Here is a 22,824-nt window from a genome sequence, read left to right as displayed (position 1 = left end):
TGTTGGAGAAAACTGTAAAAGATGCACAAAGAACAGATACCTACAGCAGACACCAAGATGGGGCACAAGGGAGTGTGTGTGTGTGTGTGTGTGTGCGCGCGCGCGCACGCGCGCTTGTGTGTGCACGCATGCATGCGAGCACATGGACAGGGGATGCTTTCTCCACCACACTGCTACTATAAACATCAGGACAATTCCAGATGGGAGTAGTGTTCTATGGGTTCCATGTTATCTACTTTATTGAGCCCCTCTCCTATCCCTGTGCCTTTTCTCTTTAGCCAAGAACTGAAAGCACCCCCTAAAGGGAAGTGGAGGGAAGGAAAGGTAAAATGAGGATATTTGTCAAATCAGTTGAGCCTCAGACTGACATATTCAGGGGGTAATGGAAGAATTCCAGTCTTCACCTAGCTTCCCTATTTAGGTCCTGATTTTTGTACTGTTTTTTTCTTTCTCTATTCATGAACCCATCATGCAGAAATAGTTAGAAATATCCCTACCACAAAGATTATTAAATATCAAATGAGGTAGCATTATGTAAAAGGAAACAGAATTATCTATTTCTCAGAGTAGGAAGGGATGAATAATTAGTAAGGGTATTCTTCTTTCCCTTCTTAAAAAGAACCCCAAAGGTCCTATGTTTTCTTTCATATGTGGAAGCTAGAGAGGAAATAGGAAAAAGAGGGGAAGATCTCATGAAAATCAAAGGGAAATCAGTAGAGAAAAGGGACCAAGGGGTAGAAGATACGGGATGATTGCTGGGGAGTGTTATTGACCAAATTATATTGTTATATTTTGTATTATAAAATATGTAACAAAAATGCCATCAGAATATACAACTATAATGCATCAATAAGAAAATGGGGGTACCCCAAGATTCACTTTTATCCTTCTTGTTATTGTTGTTAAAGTTATACAAGTGCATAATGAAGAGTCAGATCATTTTACATGTTTTGTTTTGTATAATGAAGCATTTAAATAACCTCAACGTAACTTGGGCATTCCTTTTATTTCCAATATTTCCTTCTGTGAAATTTTAAAATTTTGTGGTTATTTTAGTCATAGGGATTTTCTACTGGCTTTCCACTGTGTCTTTTATTTAAAGCCTTTGGCCCCACCTCATGGATACATCTTTTGATAGCTCTACATCCCAATATATGATAACCTGGGTTGCATCAATAATCAGTATCGATAGTACTACAACTATAAATGCTGTTTACACTAAGTCATGTAGTGAGCTTTGATTGTTTTAATTTTCATGCACAACTTTTTGTTTTTATTCTTTATGTGTCAACTTGGCTAGGTTACTGGTGCCCAGTTCTTTGGTTAAACACTAGTCTAGATGTTTCTGTGAAGGTATCTCTGTGTGTGTGTGTGTGTGTGTGTGTGTGCTAACATTTATAATCCATTACCTTTAAATAGAGCATGATGCAGGTGGATCTTGTCCATTCAGTTTGAGCCCTTAAGAAGAAGGAATTCTGCCTCAGACTGCAACATAGAAGAATCTTTCCTGAGTTTCCAGCCCATTGGCTTGCTGTGTGATTTTGGAATTCAAGACTGCAAAATCAACTCCTACATGCATTTCTAGCCTGCCAGCCTACACTATAAGATTTGGCCTTGCCATCCCCTAAGTAAAGCAAGGGGATTTCTTAAAGTTAATCTTTCTCTCCATATATATTTGAGTTAGAGGATTTCCTTACTTGTTGGTTAATCTTCACTTATAGGCTTATGTTGAAGAGTGGGTCACTAAGAACTAGAAATCTGGTAGGAGGTTATGAACACGAGAGGGGCTCATAAACTGTGAAACTGAGTCAGTATCTTTGGGTTGGCCGATTTCTCTAGTAATAATTCCTTTTATCACCTGCACAGAGGGAGGACAAAGGTCTGGAGTCCCATACTGGAAGGATTAGCTGGTGGAGGAGGAGGGGTAGTTGTGGTGTTTTGCATCCAATGAACATCATGTTTATTTAAACCTTTCTATGAAGCACGTGCCAGATAATCTCTAGTTCTAAGACCTTGCCTTTCAGTAGTACGTGCAGTTTTGCCAGGAATTTGGGCAAATGGTTGCATGGGTATGCAGAGGGGAGGTAGGAATCCAGATCAGTTCTACCAGCTTCTTAAACAAACTTTTTGACTAATTCTTATTTTATGCCTGCTGTGGTTTGGTTATGATTTAAGTGTGTCCTCAATGGTGCTTAAAACTTGGTCCCCAATGTGGAGATGCTGAGATGATAGAATCAAAAACTGAAATCATCATACTATGGTTAAATTTGCATTCTAATGTTTATAACAGCTGGTTAGGGAGCCACCCCAGGTGACCATCCACAGATGAATGGATAAAGATAATGTGGTGCATATATATACAATGGAGTTCTACTCATCTATAAAGAATGGAATTATGGTATTTTCTAGTAAATGGATGGAACTGGAGAATATCATTCTAAGTGAGATAAATCAGACTCAGAAAGTCAAGGGACAAATGCTTTCCCTCATTATGTGGAAACTAGAGAGGAAAAAGTAATTTTTAAAAAGCAGATCTCACAAAATTGGAAGAGAGATCAGTAGAGTAGAGGTAGGGGACCAAGGAAGAGGGTGGAAGGATGAGAAAGGCAAGAATGGGGGAATAAAATCAACCAAATTATGTTTTATGCATGTATGAATATATCACAGCGAATTCTATTTCTATGTCAAATTATAATGCACCAAAACGAAATACATATGTTCCCTGTTCTCTACTCTTCTGATCTTCCACAGATCAGGGAAAGGGAACAGGAAACTGGAAGAGGGTAGTGAAAAGGGAAGTACTGAAGAATGTATTGGAGCAAGTGATGTTGTGGGCATATATGAGTTTGTATATGAATGTGTCACAATGAACTCCACTACTATGTGCAATTATAATACAGTAATAAAAACATGAAAAGGTGGGTCATAGTGAGATGTTAGGTCACTGGGGGATTGAAATTAAAAGTAAAAAATTACTATCATGATAGTTGGGTTGTGACAGCTATCACCACTATTTTTAAGTAGCCAATGAGGCTTTCTTTTTTCCTAAGATCTTTTGCAAATACTGTAAAGACCCATCCTCACTTTTATGTGCTGGGCTCTTGGGCTAACAATGTGGTTAAGGACTAATGTTGGGATTTTGTGAATTGATTGCTATAGATATAAGACAGTTGAAAATCTATAGACTGAGACAGCGTGTACTCTGATGGATTTCAAAGAAGGCTGGCCTGAAGCCTGTGGGTAAGGAGGCAGTAGTTTAAGGTACACTTGATTCAAACTATGCTGACTTAAGGTTATTTTTTCCAATTTGGGAAGTTGCTCTCCTTAATGGAATTGGGAATTTCTGAAAGCCCTTGGGATTGGGAAGAATGCTTCTTTGTGTCACCTGGCTAATTCTTGATCAGGAGTGGCAGGTCATTTAGAGACAGAATGACCTGTGATGCTTATATTCTTTCTTAGACTGAAGGATAGGGTGAGACTGGCACAGCACAGGAACGCACATCAATGAATGAGGAGGGAGGAAAGCCAGGAAGGGGCTAAAGCAACTTGGATAAATCATCCAGCTCCTATTTGGCAAACCTCTGACAATTTCTTAAATAAAACTCTATCTCCTGATACAGGGAAGCTGGGAGAAGAAAGGGGCTAAGGAGAGGTTGTCTAGAAATAAGGAATATTTAAATCACTATCAAGGAAACTAGACACTACTATGAGTCATGGGATGCATCCTTATTCAAAGGCAGAGAGGCAATCTGATGTCTCTGTGCCTTGGAAAATGGGAATGTTGAAATGGGATATCACTTCTAGCGTGCTATTTCACTTGTGCACATTTCTTTCTGTATTTTGTTATTTTCATGATCTTTTTGTGGGACATCTAATACTATTTGATATAGCAGCCAGCTTGACTGATTCACCTCCACGGTGCTTAAGTAATCAGCAGGGTTTTGCTGGAGCCAGTTCAGAGGTCCTGAGATATGACTGCTAGATACCGGGGAAACTGGCATGCCAGTTGTTAAACCACTGGTAGCCTAACATCAGACATGGTGCGAGTATTTATTTATTTATGTATTTACCTTTATTTTATTTATTTATATGTGGTGCTGTGAATCGAACCTAGAGCCTTGCATGTGTTAGGTGAATGCTCTACCATTGAGCCACAACCCCAGCCCCATGGTGTGAGTATTTACACCAAAGAAATCGGCAAATGCTACAAATATGGGACTTTACTTTTAAAGAGCTGGTTTACTAGCATACCCCCGAATTGGTACTATGATAGACACTGGGATTGCAAAGTCAAGAAAACATCATTTAGAAGCCATTTACAGCTTTTTACAGATTCTCATCAGTTAACAGAGGCTTGGAGAAGCCGATTGCCGATTCAGGATCATGAGGCTGGTGAACTCAGGCAGTCTGGCTTCAGAGTTCTAACCTGTCACCATTGTCCTGAACTGTATTTCTAACCCCTGTACTTCATTACATTTCCTTTGTAAATTTCTCTGTTATCAGAAAGAGGTAAACTGTCTATGATCTGCTCTTGCAATCTGAAACCCATGGGGTAAAGGAGCAGAGGCACTTTGGAAGAAATCTTTTAGAACTTTAAATTTGGAGAAGTTTTTATGTTAACACTGTGAAGGGGAAAGCAATTTGACTTTTTTAAAAAAGTACTTATATTGTTTTTTTTTAATTAAAGAAGAATGATATCTATTGTTCAGCCTCTATGAAAGGCCTGTTTATCAAAATTAAATTGTTTTCACAAAGCTTTAGTTATTATTTAATTATCATATCTTGGGCCCTATTTTTAATAATTTTATGATATCAATGTTTGCCATAATGACACTAAGTGAATCTAATGCTTTATTGTTTAAAATTACTTCCAATAATTCTATGTGGATCATGATAGTAGGACAAGAAAAAGAACAGACCCCAGTACTATCCCAACTCCATGGGAATGCTAGAGAGCCCAGTGATTGTCCAAGAATGTCTTAAGTGATTGAGTCAAACTCAAATCCATATTACTTATTCTCAAATATTTCTCTAAATCTGTTTTAACACTATCACTTTTCAGTGAGCCAGAGCTCCTATGTGCTGGGAATAAGAGGGACAGACTTATAGTCATTTCCCTTTGCTCTCCAGGAAGCAGATAAGCTATAACAAGGTGCACAACATTAGACTCTCCTTCTGGGAGCAAAATAATCATTAAATAATAAAGTGAGTAGCATAATAAAGTTTCTACACTTTCCAAGCATTACCATAAGTTAGTATCACACACAAATAAAGGGAACAGAGTCCCAAGATTTATCCAGGCATTATTTGATCGCAAATAGTATTTGACACTTTGATAAACAGAAAAAATTAACTCATTGGATAATTTCAAAATCTTATCAAAAAGAGTAGATTTTCTTTCTGTTTAGCAGGAGAATATTAAACAAGAAAATCATTAATAAGAACAATAGATTGCTATGTGTTAGAAAAATTCTAAGAACTGTCTATGCATTATATATCATTTCATACTTACAACAATTCTATGCCATAGGTACTATTATCATAATTATTTTACAGGTGAGGAAATGGAAGCTTAAATAAGATGTTTTTCCTCACCATCGCCTATGCTAATGAGTGGCAAATATACTTAATACTCGGTTCCCAAATTTAGAAAGGAAACGGTTTTACCAGCATTGAGATACATATACAAAAAAAGCCATAGTTTCTTTTATTTCAAATCTTGGCAAAATAAGAAGTGTATTTTTAAGCACTGTCTCAAAGCTGTGTTCCTGTTTACAATCCTTCTAGTTATAGCAGATGCAGATGGTTTTGAAATCTGCACCCAGACAAACTTAAAATGCCTTCTCCTTTCCTTGCTCAAAGATGAACATTGCAAAAACTATTACATGCAAAAATAGAAATGGAATAAGCAATTATGGAGGGAATTTGGGCTGGGCAGGCAAAAAGAAAAAAAAAATCAAGGTAATTTATATTTTACTCCTTTGACTTAGCAGTTGTTTCTGACCTGATTCATCCAGGTAATGGCTTCTACCCTCTTGCCCCACTTGGTGGTGTAAGTGAGCATCAGTCTGATCCCAGCTTGGCAGCCTTGATAAGGGATATAATATCTGCCTGCTGCACAAAGGTAAAAGTAATGACAATAAATGTGCAATGAGCACATGGGATCTCAGTCAGTATCAACTTCCATGCTTGCTAACTTAATGATTTTATTTAGAAACTCCAAGAACTTACAGGACTTGAGGAGGTGTCTGTGATGTGTGGTGGGGCCCTGAGTGCAAGTTTAAGTTCTGGCTGTTGCCCACCAGCTGAATATGATCATGAGTGCAGTACCTGACCCTCAGGAACCTCCTTACTTTTTTCTGACAAGTGCTACTCACCAACACTTCGTAGGGAACAAAAAGATTTCTGGATTCATAAACCACAATGCAGCACATAAACATTAGGCACTTTATTGTTCTGATCACTATGGATTCTGAAATCAACTTCATCTCTGTGTTGCTTATAAACCAAACAACTGCATGTCATGGGAGATTTTTACTGTGGCTATTGGGCTCAATACTGGGAGATATTCAGACCTCTGATCTATGCAAATCTTAATTCATGTGAGAAACCAGGTGGATGAATTATCATATGAGACACTAATCACAAGTGGGGACAAGCTCAGCAGCCAGCCAGCCATGGCCTCCATCACTACCTTGCCATTTCAACTTTTAGTCACTTTGACTTTTCTCTTTAACCAAGCAGGCTACATCCAATGCCTTTAGACCTTGTAAAATAAAAACCTTTGAAGAGGAGAACTATAACTTTCCCTAGGAGAGCTGGCTCACCTTTCATACATTGTATATTGAGCCAAACCTTTAATATTTTCTTTGAAGCTCTACAAACCTTTAGTGCACTCACAACATTAGGCACACAATAAATTCTCACCTTCTAGTATGTTCTTTTATGTGTGCACATAATCTACTTTAGGATTTTGAGTTTTTCTATAGTAGCTATAATTATTAATGCTATTATTGTGAGAATTTCCCAAAGTACAAAACAACAACAACAACAACAACAACAAAAGATTAATTCAATATTTAGAAGTTACCCAGAAAAAGAAAAAAAAAATTCCAAAGCTGCAAAACTCACCCAGATTATGCCTGCAGTATATTCACAGAGAGTCTGGCTTCTTTCTACCTGTGTTTCTATTCAGTGGGCCAGTAGGTGAAACAGATATGAGAACCCTGTTCAACTTCCCTAAACCATCTGTGAGGAGAGGGAGGCTGCACAAGTGGCATTTATTGATCACGGAGAGAGCAGTGAGGCCCAGAATTCAACACAGAGCTCAGCATAATGCAGACATTCAATTGAAGATTGATAGATCCAATCTATCTATACCAGTGATTCCTTACAAATTAAGGACACAAAATACTCAACAAACCCTGGCCCAAAGTGGCATGAGGACTTGGTTGCCCAAAACATCTGAGCATTTGCAACACTTGGGAATCCATTTCATGCAACCTGATAGCCAGAATACTCATGACTGCTTAGAGAGAATAGACAGACACTATTATTTTTATCTTGGAGAGGAGCTCAGGGTAACCCAAAATTCTTAATATGGGAACAATGCTCCATCTTTCATCAAAAAGTTTTTTTAAAAAATATAGGCTGTTTATTTGAATTTCAATTTCCCTATATCCTATGTCTGTTTACCTCTCCTGGAACTCACCCAGGGGCATTCATACAAGCACAGAGTCATTGAGATTTGTGAATGTCAGTAGTTTTGAAACTTGGATGTGCATAGAACCATCCTGAAGACTTGTTTAAAATAAAAATGTCAAAATTCTTCCCTTGTGGATTCAGAGTCTGTATGTTGGGCACCTTACCTCCAAACTTTTCTTGGCAGTAAGCTCAATAATTTGCAAATACAATGTTACCTAACAGAAAGTACCTCTGATATGGATGGCAATTGATGGAGCCAGTAAATAGGTTTTCCTTTTTCATTAATAATCAAGGAACTTAAAAAAATAACACTGTCTCATCTTAACAAGGTCTTCAGATGATTTAATGTATCTTAGAGTTGTACCTGCATGTCTATAATATGAGAAAAAAAGAACTAGAATTTTCCCCAGGTTCCAGGGTAGTTTGGAAATAGAAAAATCAGTAAGTATATCATGTAGGGAGCTTATTACAATACAGATTGATTGAGTGGGTTTGGGGTAGGATCTGAGATACTGCTTTTCTAACATTCCCAGTGATGATGATGCTGGCCTTTGGAACACACTTTGAGTATCAAGGGGCAAGAGTCTAGATTGGCGAGTTCCCACAATCTGGGTCAAATCTGGCTTCGTCACTTTTGTGATGCTAGGCTAGTTAGTAGCTTCTCAGGCCCATTTCTTCTTAGGGAGTGGGTCAGTAGGAGGGAAAAACAGACCATCTCCATAGTATTGTTGTGAGAATTAAATATCCCAGAGAATAAACTCTTTAAAAAGGTAATCCCTTATCACAGTGTCAAACACACAGCAAAGGTCTAACAAATAGTAAGTCTTACTACTAAAAATGAACCCAACTTTTCATTTCAGGCCTTAGGCTTCTAGTCTCATGCAGAACTGTCTGAGTGTCTATTTCTGGACTAATGACTGCCTGACTTAGTGCATTGCTTTACCAAATGATAGCCTAGCCTCAATTATATTTTCTGTTAGTAGGCTTGAGCTCAGTACAATAAGACACAGAGGATTGGGCACTCCTTATTCAGATTGTGGGTGCTTACTGTTTTTTTCCCCCAGCTTACTGGGTCTGGAAATGTAAGGGTTAGAATAGGCCCTAATCATTTCTTCTCCAGGGTGGTTGCTATTTCCAGTTCATGTTTATGAAATACATATAATCTTAAGGCATTACCAAGAGAGAAAGCCTTCCTTCTGTAGTTGATTTACAGAGTCATATTTACCCTCTTATTACAAGTCAGCATTCTGGGATCTGACTCCCCTGGGGTTCTTATGGCTTCCTTCTGGGGCAGCCAATGTCATAACATTGGTAAAAACCGCTGACCATGTCATTCCAAACTAGAAGATGTGGCTTCCTTGCCCTGATTCATGCCAAAGGTTTGATTGGGTTTGGGGGTGGTTGGAACACCCTACTTTCCTGCAAGAAAATGCTTCTTGCTGTGGGTTGCCTGCCTTAAAGGTTCTAAATGTTCTGCAACAATATGCTAGGATGGTCACAGCTTGAGAATGTAAAGTATCTTCCCGGGAGAGGCAATGACCAATGCTTCAGTGTTCTTCAGTGGTCAAGGGGAAGACCATGCTGAAACATGTGTCCTGAAATTTTAGAGGATGGCACAGGCACAGGTTCCAACAACAGAAAGATATTCAAATAAATAAATTTTGTCCTCAGTACTGTCATGTGCAAGGAGTCATCTTTTAAGCACTTCATCCTACTTTCCCTAGCCCAGATTTCCTCTTTGAATGCTGCATGCATCCCAGCCTTTGATCTGGGGACCCAAGACTGTCTGTCTCTGTGATTAGATCTTCTTGGCAGCTAGAGAGAATTCTTGAGGGCATGAATACTTTTTCATTAAAATCTCCAGTCTTATTCTTCTTTTTAAACTAAGCTATTATAGCTAAGAAGATTTTTCCTTTTATTTTAAGTAACCTTATAATTAACTACATAGTTTCATACATATAGGTAAAGACCAAATTATTGATTCTTTCTTTTCTTTTTTACCCTCCTCTATTTGGCATTAGGGAATTTGCAGGTAGGATACAGGAACCTAGCAAAAATTCCTCTGATATGAGACCAAGAAAATAGATTCTTTCTCCTCTTTTCTTAGAGGCCAAGACCTCATTCCTATAATCAGGAAGTAGGTAAGTAATTTCTCACACATTAGAAGAGGAATCCTGTGCTTTTGGTCCTCAGGGAAGTAATGGGAGACCATACTCTCAGGGGCTGCTGAACTAAGTACCACTGAACTAGCTTGGGAGTAGCTTTGGTGGGCAGGCTGCTCCTATGGGGCCCCCTCTACTAAACAGAGATAGTAAGTTTGAGAGAAGGGATTTGTGTAGATGGAGGTAAGGAAAGAAACTATCTTTGTTTTAGAAAAACATAGCCCCTAAGTACAAAAGGGAGAATTGAACTGATAAAAGGCTGTATCATTTTGTAAGAAAGAGAACCTATATAGAGTCCCAACCCCAGTACCAATAAAATAATGAAGTTAAGAGCAGCGGGAGGAGCGGGGGAGTGTGTTCTAGGCAAGGCTGGACCATTAGGGATGGGATGGAAAGTTCTCAAGGCCATGTGAAAAGTATATGGCAGGTGGGTCCTTCATGCTAAAATTTGATTAAACCAAAAGGGATTAAAAAATAGACGAAAATTTCTGTTTCTTATATGGGTCTTAGTCATTTAATTAACATACCTGCCCTGAATACTTAACTAAAGGATTTCATGGCAATAAAAAAAATAAAATGCACATTGAAGAGTGAGATTCCATGGTCTTTTCCCTTCACTCAGTGATTATTATTATTTTAAAGATAACCCATTGTGGAAGCCCATAGCTCTGCCAGCAAAAACAACGTCCTGCCATCGTTAAAAGTATGTTACAATTTGTGGCTGTGTACCCAGGATTTGACATGGAGTGGTGTTCTGTTTCAACCCAATTTAATTATATGCTCCTTTTATATATCGTAGATGGCTCACACTAGCAGAATTGTTTTGCCTGGTGAAAAACTGGCCATGACTTGTCATAATGGGCTGGTTTATAGAACCACTGAAGTATAGTTACTGCCCATCATTCGGGAATTATGGCACCATAACAACCCTTTATTTACATATACTGCTGAGACAGTAAAAACAGCAAATAGATTTCTTAAATTGAGACGGCAGAAATTTCCCCCCAGGGTACTTGGCCCTCATTGTGGCAGTAACATATGCAAGTCTAAACAACTTTGGTGTCTGTATTTCGGCAGTGCATCATTTCACGGACAGTTTATAACATTCTAATAATAAAATGGACTCTAAATTTGGAGTTGGGCTTCACAAACATTAGATGGTAATGCACACAGCAGAATCTTTTAAGTGATTTGTGAAGAAGTTTTAAATTTTCTAATCACACTACCGCTGAGCAACACAGCAAAGAGGCTGGAGTGGAGTCAGTGGTAGGGCTGTTGGGAGGTGGCAAATTTCAGCCAGAAGAATGTCTGACCTAGTTTACCTTAACACAGAAACAGCATCTGGGTAAAGTCAGGGATTCTTTTATCTTTATACTCCTAGATCTTAAATAATCTTGGCTTTTCCCTCAAACAATAGAAATACTCTATAAATCTCTCCCTCCTACCCTTTTTTTTAATCTCTTTCTTTCCTAATAATGTATCTTTGGGGGAAAATATTGGGGTAAAGCATCATGTCCTCCTTTAATGTCATCCCTCCTGAGATTTCATGTACATTTCCCTCTCCTTATTTATTTATTGGGTACCTGGGATTGAATTCAAGGGCACTAAACCACATCCCCAGCCCTATTTTGTATTTTATTTAGAAACAGGGTCTCTCTGGGTTGCCTTAGCACCTCATCATTGGGATGGCTGGCTTTGAACTTTCGACCCTCCTGCCTCAGCCTCCAGAGCTACTGGGATTACAGGCATGGGCCACCATGCCTAGCCTCCTTCTCCTTATTCTTGACTTCCTGCTTCTTTTTAGAGCCCTATCACTAGACTGCTTAATATGCTTTCAAGTATGCTCCAAGGGCTTCCACTATAGTTCTATTCTTGGGGTGCCAGATTCATCCCAACCACTTGTAGCTCCTAGAAGAGTTATGTTTATGCAACTCAGACTGCTACACATCATTCTTCAGTGACAGGTAGTTGGCTCATGAAGGTCCAACTTGAAATGGTGTCCTGTTAGCTCAAGCCACAGAAGACTAGAAAGTTTTGGGGTAGACAGGGGAAGGGGCAGAATTCATGGCATCTATGGTCTCCTGGGTATCATACTGCACTTGAGGGATTCTGCAAAGGACTGGCTAAACTGGACAATATTAGACAAGCTCTTTGGTAAAGAGGATTAAGAAGTTCTGTGTGCATCTTGGGTGTGAGTACTCCACTCTAGGAGAGCTCCTGGGTTAGTTATGGCTATGTGGGCAGTGTCTCCTGCAGTTGGTACTGCCACATACATCACAGGCCCTCTGCTGCCCTCCCTGCAGGGTGCCCATAGTGCCCATGCACTCACCCCCAGAGGGCAGGCCTGTGCAGCTGCCACCATGCTGGCAGGGACTGCGCTCGCAAGCATCGGGGTAGAGCACGCAGCCCAGCTTCAGCTCTGTCAGGCCCACAACTTCTGCGAAGCTGCTGCGCTTGTTCTGCAGAGGCAGCTCATTGTTGTTCAGCACCACTGAGTCCAGGCAGCCCTGGAAGCCGCTGAGCACCTGCGTGATCCGCGTGTCTGTCAGGCTGCGGATGTTATCTGCCTGCACCAGGGCACCGAAGTAGATGGTACTCTCTGTGTTCAGAGTCTGGAAGTAGAGGGGCGCCCTGCGTCGTTCCACGTAGCTATCATCTAAGGAAAGGCTCGTGAAGTTGCGGTTGAGCTCCAGGAAGACGGAGTGCCAGCTCCCATCATTGACAGTGCGGCCGGAGATGCCCAAGATTCCAGGGCCACTACCGCAGTCCAGCTGAAACCACAGCTTGCCGTCCACAATCTGTGTGGGAAGCAATACCCGAGCCCTTTTACATTTTGCATCTTTCAATATGTTCCCAAACACCATATGACCTTAACTAACCGGAAGGCTTCATAAGGAGTCTCAAGATGGATATTGCTTTTGATCCAGTCAAATCTGCTGTGGTTTGATTTTTAACACCCTTCCCCTTTATCTGTCATGAAAATGCATGCCTGATGTGTCGCAAACCTTCCTGTATTTAGTGACCTGAACACCACTTTAGAAATCTATCGTTTCTCTTCTCTGGACCTTCTCCCTTTTAAAATTCACAGCAATATCCTTGTTTAGATGTATTTATTCTCTGCACCCTTCTTAGTCATTTCCACCATAGGAATGATCTCTGTGAACTCATTAATACTTTTTGGACATGCAGCACATGCTAAGCAGTGTAATAGGTGCTGTGGAGGAAAAAAAGAATTATTGACTCTGCCCTTCTAGGCTTATGGTTTAATGGGGGAGTTGACTACATGCATATACTTATATATTCCTCAAATAAGTTTATTTGAGTGTGCTATAGGGGAGAGAAAGAGGACAGGAAGAAATTCAGATTTCCTAGTTCTCAGCTTCATAAGTATTTTAGCTTTGGAAACTTTTCTCTATTAAACACTAGCATTATTCTTAAAATAGTTCTTTGGTATGTAGTGCATCACAAAATGCTCAGGGCTTACCATTTGCTTAGAACATATGTATATTTAACAACATCTGTTCTTCCAGGAGGATCTTCTAGTTAGCTACTCATACCTTGTGGGTATTTTCAGCTTCTAGTCTAGGGTGCTATAATTGAGAATTGCTTTGATTGCACTGATATAAGGGACAGCATCCATCTCCCTCCAGGAGACTAACCCCAGGGGAAAGCATGTGCAATTGAAGCACACTGGTTAGTAACAAGCTGCTGGGTAGCAATTAATCCTCCATGGAGAGCCAGTTCAACTGTTGCTGAGGAGATGGGCTGGCCTTTGACTCCTTTGTGGTCCACCTTTGTCCATATTTCTAAAAAAATGTTAGGTGGCTTTAGCATCATGGCCATGAGGGCTGGCCTCTGTCTAGCCAAGTTTATATTTGGCCATGAAGGGATTCACAGCCAGAAACTGTTAGACAAAAGCTTCTTTTCTGGCCTGTGTCTATGATCCAGCAAAAAGATCCCGTGGAGGCCAGTGCCAGTCATGAAAGGGGGGCTGCCTGTCCACGGAGGATCTGCTGGCTTTTGTATTTTGGGACAGAACACAGATACTTGTCAAGAGAAGAAAAGAAAATGAAAGGAAAGGAAATGACAGGGCAACACAGACCTTCCAGGTCACTAACAGCTAAGGAGATATAAATATCCATTGAATTCATAGAAATGAGCTGAAACTTTCCAAAATGAGTTTTACTCATGGTAGACTTAGTGAGTATCATGGCACTACCCATTATGACAAATTAAACATTTCTTCAATTATGTTTAAGTATGTTCCAAAGACAACCAATTCTGCTTTTGTGAATCCACAGATTCTTTCATTCTGATACCCTCTCATCTGCACATAAAGTTTATAGGTTCATACCATATTAACATGTATGTATGGAATGCAAGGGGCTTTGTGAACCAGGTAGAGCCCTGGGAATTGAGGAATGCTGAATCTAACTCAGGCTCTGTCAAGTACCACTCAGGTAACTGGTGACAGTGGCTTGATTTCTCTAGGTTTGAATCTGGAGAACAGAACTACTGTGGCTTGTTTTACAAGGATATAGTGCCCACTGCAGAATGCTTGGCCCCATAGTACACACTTTTTACATACATATTCTGCTCTGTAACATAAATGTTCAGATATAAAAGGACTGAGACAAATATATTTATTTTCTTGTCAGGGACCTTTCACATATAATCTCATACAATTGCTTTTGCCTCTTTGTTGTTGGTCACAAAATGGAATGAATGGATATTGTAAGTCATACCAGAATATGTGCTCGGTGACAGCTCCTGGATAATATCCATATTTGTATTTCAATGTAAGCAATAAAATGATCAAATGTGACTTTGGAGACTACTTTTTTTCTGCCATCGCCCATCTGCTGTTTTGCCCTGTGGCTACAGTATGCCGTCCCTAGTCTATCATGGAAAATCTGATGGTAGTTGCAACTCATGTAAAATTTTGTAAAAGAATGTTCAATTAGTATATTATTTGGTCCATTCCCCTTTCCTACTCCTACTGAGTCCCTTTGAATTAATAACTAGTTACAAATTCACCCAGAAGGACTGACATGACTGAATCTACTTGCACAGTTCAAAGTTCTGTAATTAAGGAGTAAAATTATCCCATATGAACACTGAGCATGATTAAGTGTCCTTTTTTCCTGTTTTAAAATAACTGCAGTAATGTTGCTAAATGAAAGAAACCAGATGTTTACATGATCTTCACCTTTTTACAAAGAAAAAATCATTTGAATCTTCACAGTTCTAGTTTGGATATCATCCTTATTTATATGACAACCTAGAATGCTGATGCCAAAAGTTACCTTGTGAAAAGTTAATAACCTTTTGATATTTCCATGCATATTATGCTAGGGAGAGGAAAGAACACTTTGTTCTTTTCATGTTTGAGACCTCTCACACGGGAAAAATATGCTCTGATCCCATTCAACTTTTCTTTTCTTCAGAATAGGGTCTATCTAGTTTTAAAAGATCCTTCTTTTCAAAGGATGAAGCTTTCTCAAATCAGAGGGCAAACTATTTTAATAAAAATTGAGGTGTGCATAAAGCTGTAAGAATAGTCTATAATAATAATAATATTGAAAGGATGTGGTTGAGCTAGGTAAATGCATCATTCAGAGAGTGTTGCCCTAATGTTATAAAGTATTTAGATCCTTGCAATTGTTTGAAATTAGTGATGTGCTTTAACAGATATTCAGTGGCTTCATGTCAAAAGATGAGAAATCAGAGCTAAAAAGTAATTTTGTGGAAAAGTAGGATTTTGAGTAAAAGTGTCAATTATGGCACAAAGTCTTACAACATCAGATCCTTGGTGTGAGGCTCTAGAAAATGAAGAACAATTATGGATCTTATAAGAAGTGTATTAAATATTTTTTGAAGAAGACACTTTTAAAAAATCTATTTTCATATTAATGGCTACCTGGCCCAGGGTAAGTGCTCCAAAGTATGCTCTGAAGAAATAAATAAATGGATGAATGATCATCGCAGTCCCTTGACTCTCTCTTTTTTTTTTTTTTTGATAACTTCTGAGTACTTCAACATGCTTGCCTCTGTCACATGCCCAGACCCACTATTGACTAGATATTCCTTTGAGCAAGTCACAGCAAATTTAGAGATTCAAATCCAAAAGGAGGGGAAATAAGAATAAAAAATACATGTATGTGAAAGTACTTTGTAAACTGCTGGGAATTTTATTGTTATTATATAATATAATTATTAGTTTAATTCATTTCTCAGTGACCCTCTTACATAGACCTTGGAACTCTTGAGTCTGGTAGGAAGACTACTCCTTGGTACCTTTTGGTCTATGCTGGGAGGATCTGACCATACCAAGTTGTCAGTTTTATAAATCAAATGAACTTTCTCTATCTTTGTTTTGATCTCAAAATAGCCATCTCTGAGAATATATTACCTGTAACTTTCTTAAAAGGTAATCACTTGGTATTTCTAGATTAACAGCCAAGGTCTCCTTGTGCTTTAGGTATATTGCAACAGAAAGACTGACACAGAGAAAAATTTGCTCTCGGAAATTTCTCTTTATATCTCTTCTGGTAACATGTTTCTTTTATAGGTATGAGGAGAGTCACAGAATCTATCCCACTATTTTCATGGTTCCTTTGGCTGCCAGGAAACTCAGAATTATGATTTATATTGAATCAAAGTAGTTCCCCTGGACCTAGATTTTTTTTTTTTAATTAATGATATTCCTCCCTTCTCTGCTTCAATGGTTGGCTCTTAACCTTTTATTTTCATCTTAATGGTGCTTTGATTTTATTTCATTTTATTGCATTTGGGTGTTTATGGTAAGCCTAAACTCTCTTTCGGAAGACAAGGTATTAAGGATAGGAGGGGAATGAGTGCCTTTTATTATTGCCAAGAGGCAGTAACTCTTTGTCCATGAGCATTTTAACTTCTTGAGGTATCCATTAAATTCTTTACCTATCTTTAAGGGGTGCCCTTCACTCCACTGATTATGTTAAATATGTTTTTAGAGAGCCACTCTGATTGGGGAAATATAAACAATGAAGAGGTACACTTTAAACAAAGCATTTCAGCTTAGTTGCTAAACCAAAGTAAAAGGCACATACTGTGCCTAAAGCCAATGAAATTAAGTCTTGCATGAGGCTGCAAATGTTAAGCAAACAGATTCAAATCCCCTAAGTGGATATTGCTGGTGACTGTGGGAGAGTATCTGCAGTAGTTCAGTACAGCTGGGTCCTGCTTTGCTCAAACCCAACATATGAAAAGCAAACTTACAGGACAGAGTAGGGGTGATGATTCACATCACAAAGGGATTAATGGAAGGGGTCCTTCAAATGGCAACCATCCCTGGTTTATTGCAATTCCATTTATAGAAGTTCAATTTACACAACTTTCACAAACATGCTTGTTTCTTGAAATACAATATACCTTAGGAACTGGAGCTGCCTAAAAGGTTTAATTATTCTTCCTTTCCATCCCTAGGGATCTGTACATTGCAGACACTTGTCAGTGAAGTGTCAAATGACAAGCTCCATTTTAGGATTAAGCCATTCAGGTCCACTGCTTTTGTCCTCTCTCAAATTTAGTGCTCTACAGAGATTTGTTAATAGAAAGTATCTGTCTCATAGGGATGTTCTGTAACCCACAGCCCTGGTTAGAGCTTGGAGGAGGAGGAGGGACCATCAGTGAGATCAGGGAGAGCCACTGGGAGTGGAAGCTCAGAACGGGTAGAGACCTTCCCAGCGATTACACAAAACCCCAACTGTCAGGACTATTTAGAAAATGATCTACTAACGCAAGACAGGCTGCTAGAGGAGCCAGTAGTGGATAAAAACAGGGCGTAGGCTTTTGAATTTTTCTTCTTCTACTGGAAATATCTGACTTGAACATATTTCCTCTAAAGTTGTGCATCTATAGTGCTTCTTTTATTTTCTTCTAAAAATGTTCCTTTCCACTCCAGAGCTAAAATTATTCTCTGAGTTGAATAAATAAGGATAGTGGGAGATTTACCATAAAAATATCCAACTTTTAAACTTCAACTCTCTGCTCACTCACGCTGGCCACCCAGCAATACTGGTGATAGCAGAGTAAGTGAGTTTTGGTCTATGTGATAGTTATGTGGAGTTACTGGGGTTTAACATGCTCTGCATTTCTCTCCCACCTCATCAGCCTTCAGGATTAGATACTGGGCCACCCAATCGACTTGGATATGACATATTGAACAATCAAAGCATAGATACTAGAAAGGCCCTTCATATTCCTAGTTAAGTCCAAATCTTGGTGAGGGAACGATTTCTAGCTCCTCTAAAATACTAGAGAGGCTCTGAGAGTTTCTGAAAAGCACTTACAATGGACAGGTATAGCAACCTGCTGAGAATAGCATCAAATGAAATACATCTCCCTTGTCCTCATGCTAGAAGGCTGGATCTGGTCTACAGTTGTCCAGAATGTGATCTCTGATGAAATGAGTTTCAGCGGCAAGAGAGAGAGGATGTCGTGAAGATCAAAGGCAAGAAGAGAGAGACTCTGAAAGGCGGGTCCAGGACTTGCCACTTAGCTATGCTAGCCTAGCTAAATAATATAACCTTTCTAAACTGCAGTCCTCTTCTTCATCCAATGGGGATGATAATGTATAACAATATTAACTTTATTTTTTTAGAAATGAAGTACATAAAGCTGTTAGTATTTTTGTTGTTGTTCTCATGAAAGCACTAGGTGCCCTGGGCTGAATACAAATGCCTGATTTGCTCTAAAGGAAATCTGCTTGCCATAACAGGGTTTTTGAGTCTGGGGAATGATTTAACAATTGGATTACTTTGGTCATGATAGGGTATGTGGAGTCTTATCTTACCTGATTTCCAACTTCCCCACTAAGCAGGAAGAGAAGTTGCCTTCAGAGGTCAGTGGGGACAGACCCCTGTGGTAGAAGAGGAGACAGACAATCCTTTAAAGACCACCTGGCATGGAACTGATGAGGGCATTCTTCTAACGAACTGTTGAGCAGTTACAGCTCAACGGAGGCTAGTCCTTGAATCTTCCCTAGAGGGAGATGCCCCAATCTACCAAGAGCCAATTTTGAAGCCAAATACTCAAAAGGAAATGGGACATTGGCACACTTCCCAGTTCTGTTGCTGCTCTCCTTTGCCCTGAAGTCTGCTCTGGTTTTTCTAAACTCAAACGAGCACAAAATCAAAACTGATTTCATCAGTCCCCAACCCAAAGCCAAAATACTCACCTGAAAACTGACCATAGGAAAAGATACCCCATTTTACACACCTTCAGAATTATACAGGGATTTGCTCTGGTGTACATTATAATCCCATTGCTTTGCAGGGTTCGCAGGCGCAGAGCTAGCTTGAAGTCCTCTTCTTTGCTATTTTCGGAAAGTCGATATTTGATGTAACTGTTTCCAGCAAAGCTGAGAGAAGTGTGCCCTGAGAAGACCATTACAAGAAGACTTGTTCTTTTTAACATCCAGAAACAAGCAGGATACACAAAATTACCCCAAAACTGCCAAGCAAGTTGGTTAAAGACCATAGGAAATTAATGAAGGCATCAAGGAAAAAAGCAGTTTTAATTTAAAAACTGGTTCTTCATTTTATGTCATTCTCTAATTTCAAAGTAAAAAAAAATATTAACCAGTCAGCTACCAAAAAGTCTTTTTATCTTATATCAAGGGCAACTTGGTAAAGTTCTACAACCTGTTTTTCTTAGTGTCACTAAATTTCAACTGCCACTTTCAAAAAATAGCACTAAGATACCACTTCATGACTCCCTCAATCCCCCTTCACTTAGGCACTTAAGAACTTTCAGTTCTGTGAAACAAAGACAACAAACATTTTAAAATAATATCCATATTCCTCCACTATCCTAATTTCAAATAGCCAATTGATGTCATTTGCACTATGTTGGAAAAAAGTAACTGATAGGAAGGAAATTCATGTATAGTAACAATTCCATTTTCTGGCTGTTGATTTCAAGGCTTCCCTTCCCAGAATCTTTAGTCCAAGTCCCCATTGCCCAATTCTGAGTTCACCATCTTTTATAACTTGTCTTCAACTTTATGATATAACAAGGAAAGTAATGGCTGAAAAAAATGGCCTTGCTGGGGTGAAAGTTGGAAATGTGAAAATATACCAAGGGGATGATAATCAAGGACAAAGTTTTCTACCTAGAAAGGAGAAAAGAGTTTTGCCAAAAGTGACATCAGAAGTCATAAGATTTGATTTTATTTCACCTGCAAATCCATCTGCTAAGTGTATAGCACACATAGTGGGGCAGGAGCAGCACCATTTTCTTTTAATTCTAAGACTTAGTTGACTTATGCAAGCATTTTGGTTGTCCCTTTGATTTATGGGCAGCTCCATTCTTAAAATCAACTGCAAAAGAACCTTGGCTTCCATTTTTTATGAACAATGCTTCTCTTTGCAAAGGCAGAATTTCTACACATACCAGGCCTAATTATTTTTTATTTCCACTGTAATTACTATTATTATCATTACTTAATAAATATTACTTGGATTCCAAAATTAGTATCGGTGTGTCTGTATTCAAAATATACTTATAACAAAAAGAGGATTCTATGGATACCCAAAATGAATAATACTCTTTTTAGAGACAAGGAGTGGTAGATAATCTGTGAAGCAAAAGAAATATTGAAATCGAGTGAAGAAAAGAAACAATCATTTGAATTAAAACCATATAAATACTGATTTTTTTTCTCTCTCTCTGGAACATGATTTTGGTTGTACATTTCCAGGGGAGAGCTACTTATTGCTCTGGTTGGGGTTACTATATGGATGATCAACAGGATCAGCTCAGTTCTACCTCCTGTTCATCTGTTTGTGGCTATGGATTTGTGCTGCCCTCTGAACATCAAAAGCTCTGCCACAGATACTCTGACTCTGCCTAATGGATAGACTTCTATTTTCCATAATTTCACATTCTTCAAAGCCATGTGAAATGACTGAGAACACCTGTTGTGGTCTCCTTTTTATATGAGAAGCTCAGTCTTTACAATTTTCTTTAGTACAGTGCTGCTGCACTAAGTCCCAAGTAAATGTGAGAATGAATGGCTGTTAACTGTTTTCCATCCTGAAGAAAATCACTGCATGCATACAGTCATGTCTCCTGGAAAGGCCTGGGCATGTGATTTACTCCAGGGCAAGTGTTTCAGAATTATGAAATTAGACCCTTGTCATTCCAAAACCCTCTGCACCTGAGCACTCTCCAAGCTTCCCTGGTGGACACTGGCAGAGGAACGGTCTCCTGCTGGCTTCATAACCAACACACTGCATGTCACCCGGACACGGCTTCTCCACACAAGGATCGTTGGACCCTGGGCACAGTCCTCCTGTGACAAAGTGGGAACAGGCATGATCAGTACACAAAAGGATTCACCCAACATTTTAGGGATCATAGGAATGGATAAAGAGCTGGCTGCTACAAGCTCTGAGCCAAGTAATAAAGAGGGTATCCGGAAGCAGAAGCATTCCAATGGGCTTCATCTATAACTGCCTAAAGCTCATGGCCAGACTGAAGCAGGTAAGATGTAAATAGAAACTGGGCACACCTGGAGGTTGAGGTGGGACGGGCAACGTAGTCTCAAAAAAAAAAAAAAAGTAGCAAATGGAAATGGAGCTTCTCCTCCTTTGGGATAAAGTATTTTCATGTGCACTTGGAACAAGCTCAGCTGAAGAAAGATCACTGTGCAAAGGTTCTACTAGTATTGACCGGAGTGGGGTTTCTGAATCTTGGCAGCCATTTGCATGTGCCCCTGTATTTAGATTTCTTCTACAGCTTATCTTTGCCCCCCAAAACTTGAGGGTAGACCACAGAAGATGTTAGTTGTTGATTTCAGGGCAGTGGGTAGAAAATGTTTCTAAAGAAAATATGCCTAATTCTCAATTGTGAAAGCACAACTTGCATTGCTTCCTAATCCCTTCTGCTACATGCTATTTTATTGATTAGCTGGAAGCATGCCCTAGCAGCTATCAAAAATAGTAGTATTATCCTTGGCAAAGAAAGGCTTTCTTTCTACCTGTTCGATGTTCACAGCACAGTATGATGAAAGGTTAATCCTTCAGGAGGGAAATCCTGGAAAGCAGATTAACTGATTAAGGCAGAATTCAGGCCTCAAGGGAGTTTGGTCAGAACTGTGTTGAGGGCAGATATGGGTCCACTGAGGGAAGAGCACTTTTCAAAGGACCTGGATATTTCAAGTGTAATTAGACCCCTTTCAACCTGGCAAGAGTGTAAGTAGTAATAGGACTGTAGGAAAGGAGACTCAAATAACCCATGACTGGAATGGTTATTTCCTAAATGGGCTAGCAGTGGCCTAAGGTATTGCCCCTTCCACATGAACCGAGAACAGCCCTGACATAAGCTGCTCTGTCCCTTGGAAGAGCTGGCCAGTCATCAGGCTCCCCTCCGTGATGGCTCTCCTTGTCATTAAGCAGTGTTTCAGGATACCGTCATTTCTTAGGAAGAAGCAGAAGTGTAATGCTAACTGCACACAAACATTTTAAGAACTATAATCCTCAAGAGAAGCAATATAAGTAGCACCGGCAAACCCAGAATTCATAAATCCTATTTTCCACTGGTTTATAGCTCCATCATACAAGGCACTCTTGGCACTGATCCAGCTTATGAAGTCTAGAAGATGAAGGCATTTCTAACTGAAAATTGAGAATGATCTCTACAAATGGTTCCACAAGACCCAACTGCCCTGAAATACATCTTCTAATTTTCTTCCCCCAAATCTTTTTTCTTGTCATGTGCTGATTAATATTCATGGAACATAAAACAGCTGTTTAACCAACTCATGGCCTATTTCAAAACGCTTTGATAACCAGTTTTTAAACAATGTTTGGCATATTCATTCAATAAAAAAAATTTAAAATACTAACTAAATAAAATAACTATTCAAGGCCAAGGAGGTGATGGGCCTGGACATATAAAGATGGCAGGAAACAAT

General features: G+C 39.3%; 1 protein-coding gene across 8 annotated transcripts in view; it reads right to left on the bottom strand.

The window, feature by feature from the left end:
• The window catches only part of Fat3 (FAT atypical cadherin 3), a 624,627-nt gene that overhangs the window by 15,016 nt on the left and 586,787 nt on the right, over positions 1-22,824 (bottom strand). For all 8 annotated transcript variants that reach the window (XM_058584984.1, XM_058584983.1, XM_058584987.1 and 5 more), the window contains 3 exons: positions 21,067-21,201; positions 19,125-19,282; positions 12,196-12,664 (listed from right to left, as the gene is read on the bottom strand). In XM_058584984.1, the coding sequence (XP_058440967.1) occupies positions 12,196-12,664; positions 19,125-19,282; positions 21,067-21,201 (762 nt within the window). The remainder of the gene's footprint in view (positions 1-12,195; positions 12,665-19,124; positions 19,283-21,066; positions 21,202-22,824) is intronic.

Source organism: Marmota monax, unplaced genomic scaffold, assembly GCF_021218885.2.
Source record: "Marmota monax isolate L192 unplaced genomic scaffold, Marmota_monax_Labrador192_F-V1.1 WCK01_AAM20220418_F8-fsc00104, whole genome shotgun sequence".
NCBI classification, from domain to species: Eukaryota; Metazoa; Chordata; class Mammalia; order Rodentia; family Sciuridae; genus Marmota; species Marmota monax.
Note: the sequence above shows the minus strand (reverse complement) of the source record. Positions and strands in the feature narration are given on the sequence as shown.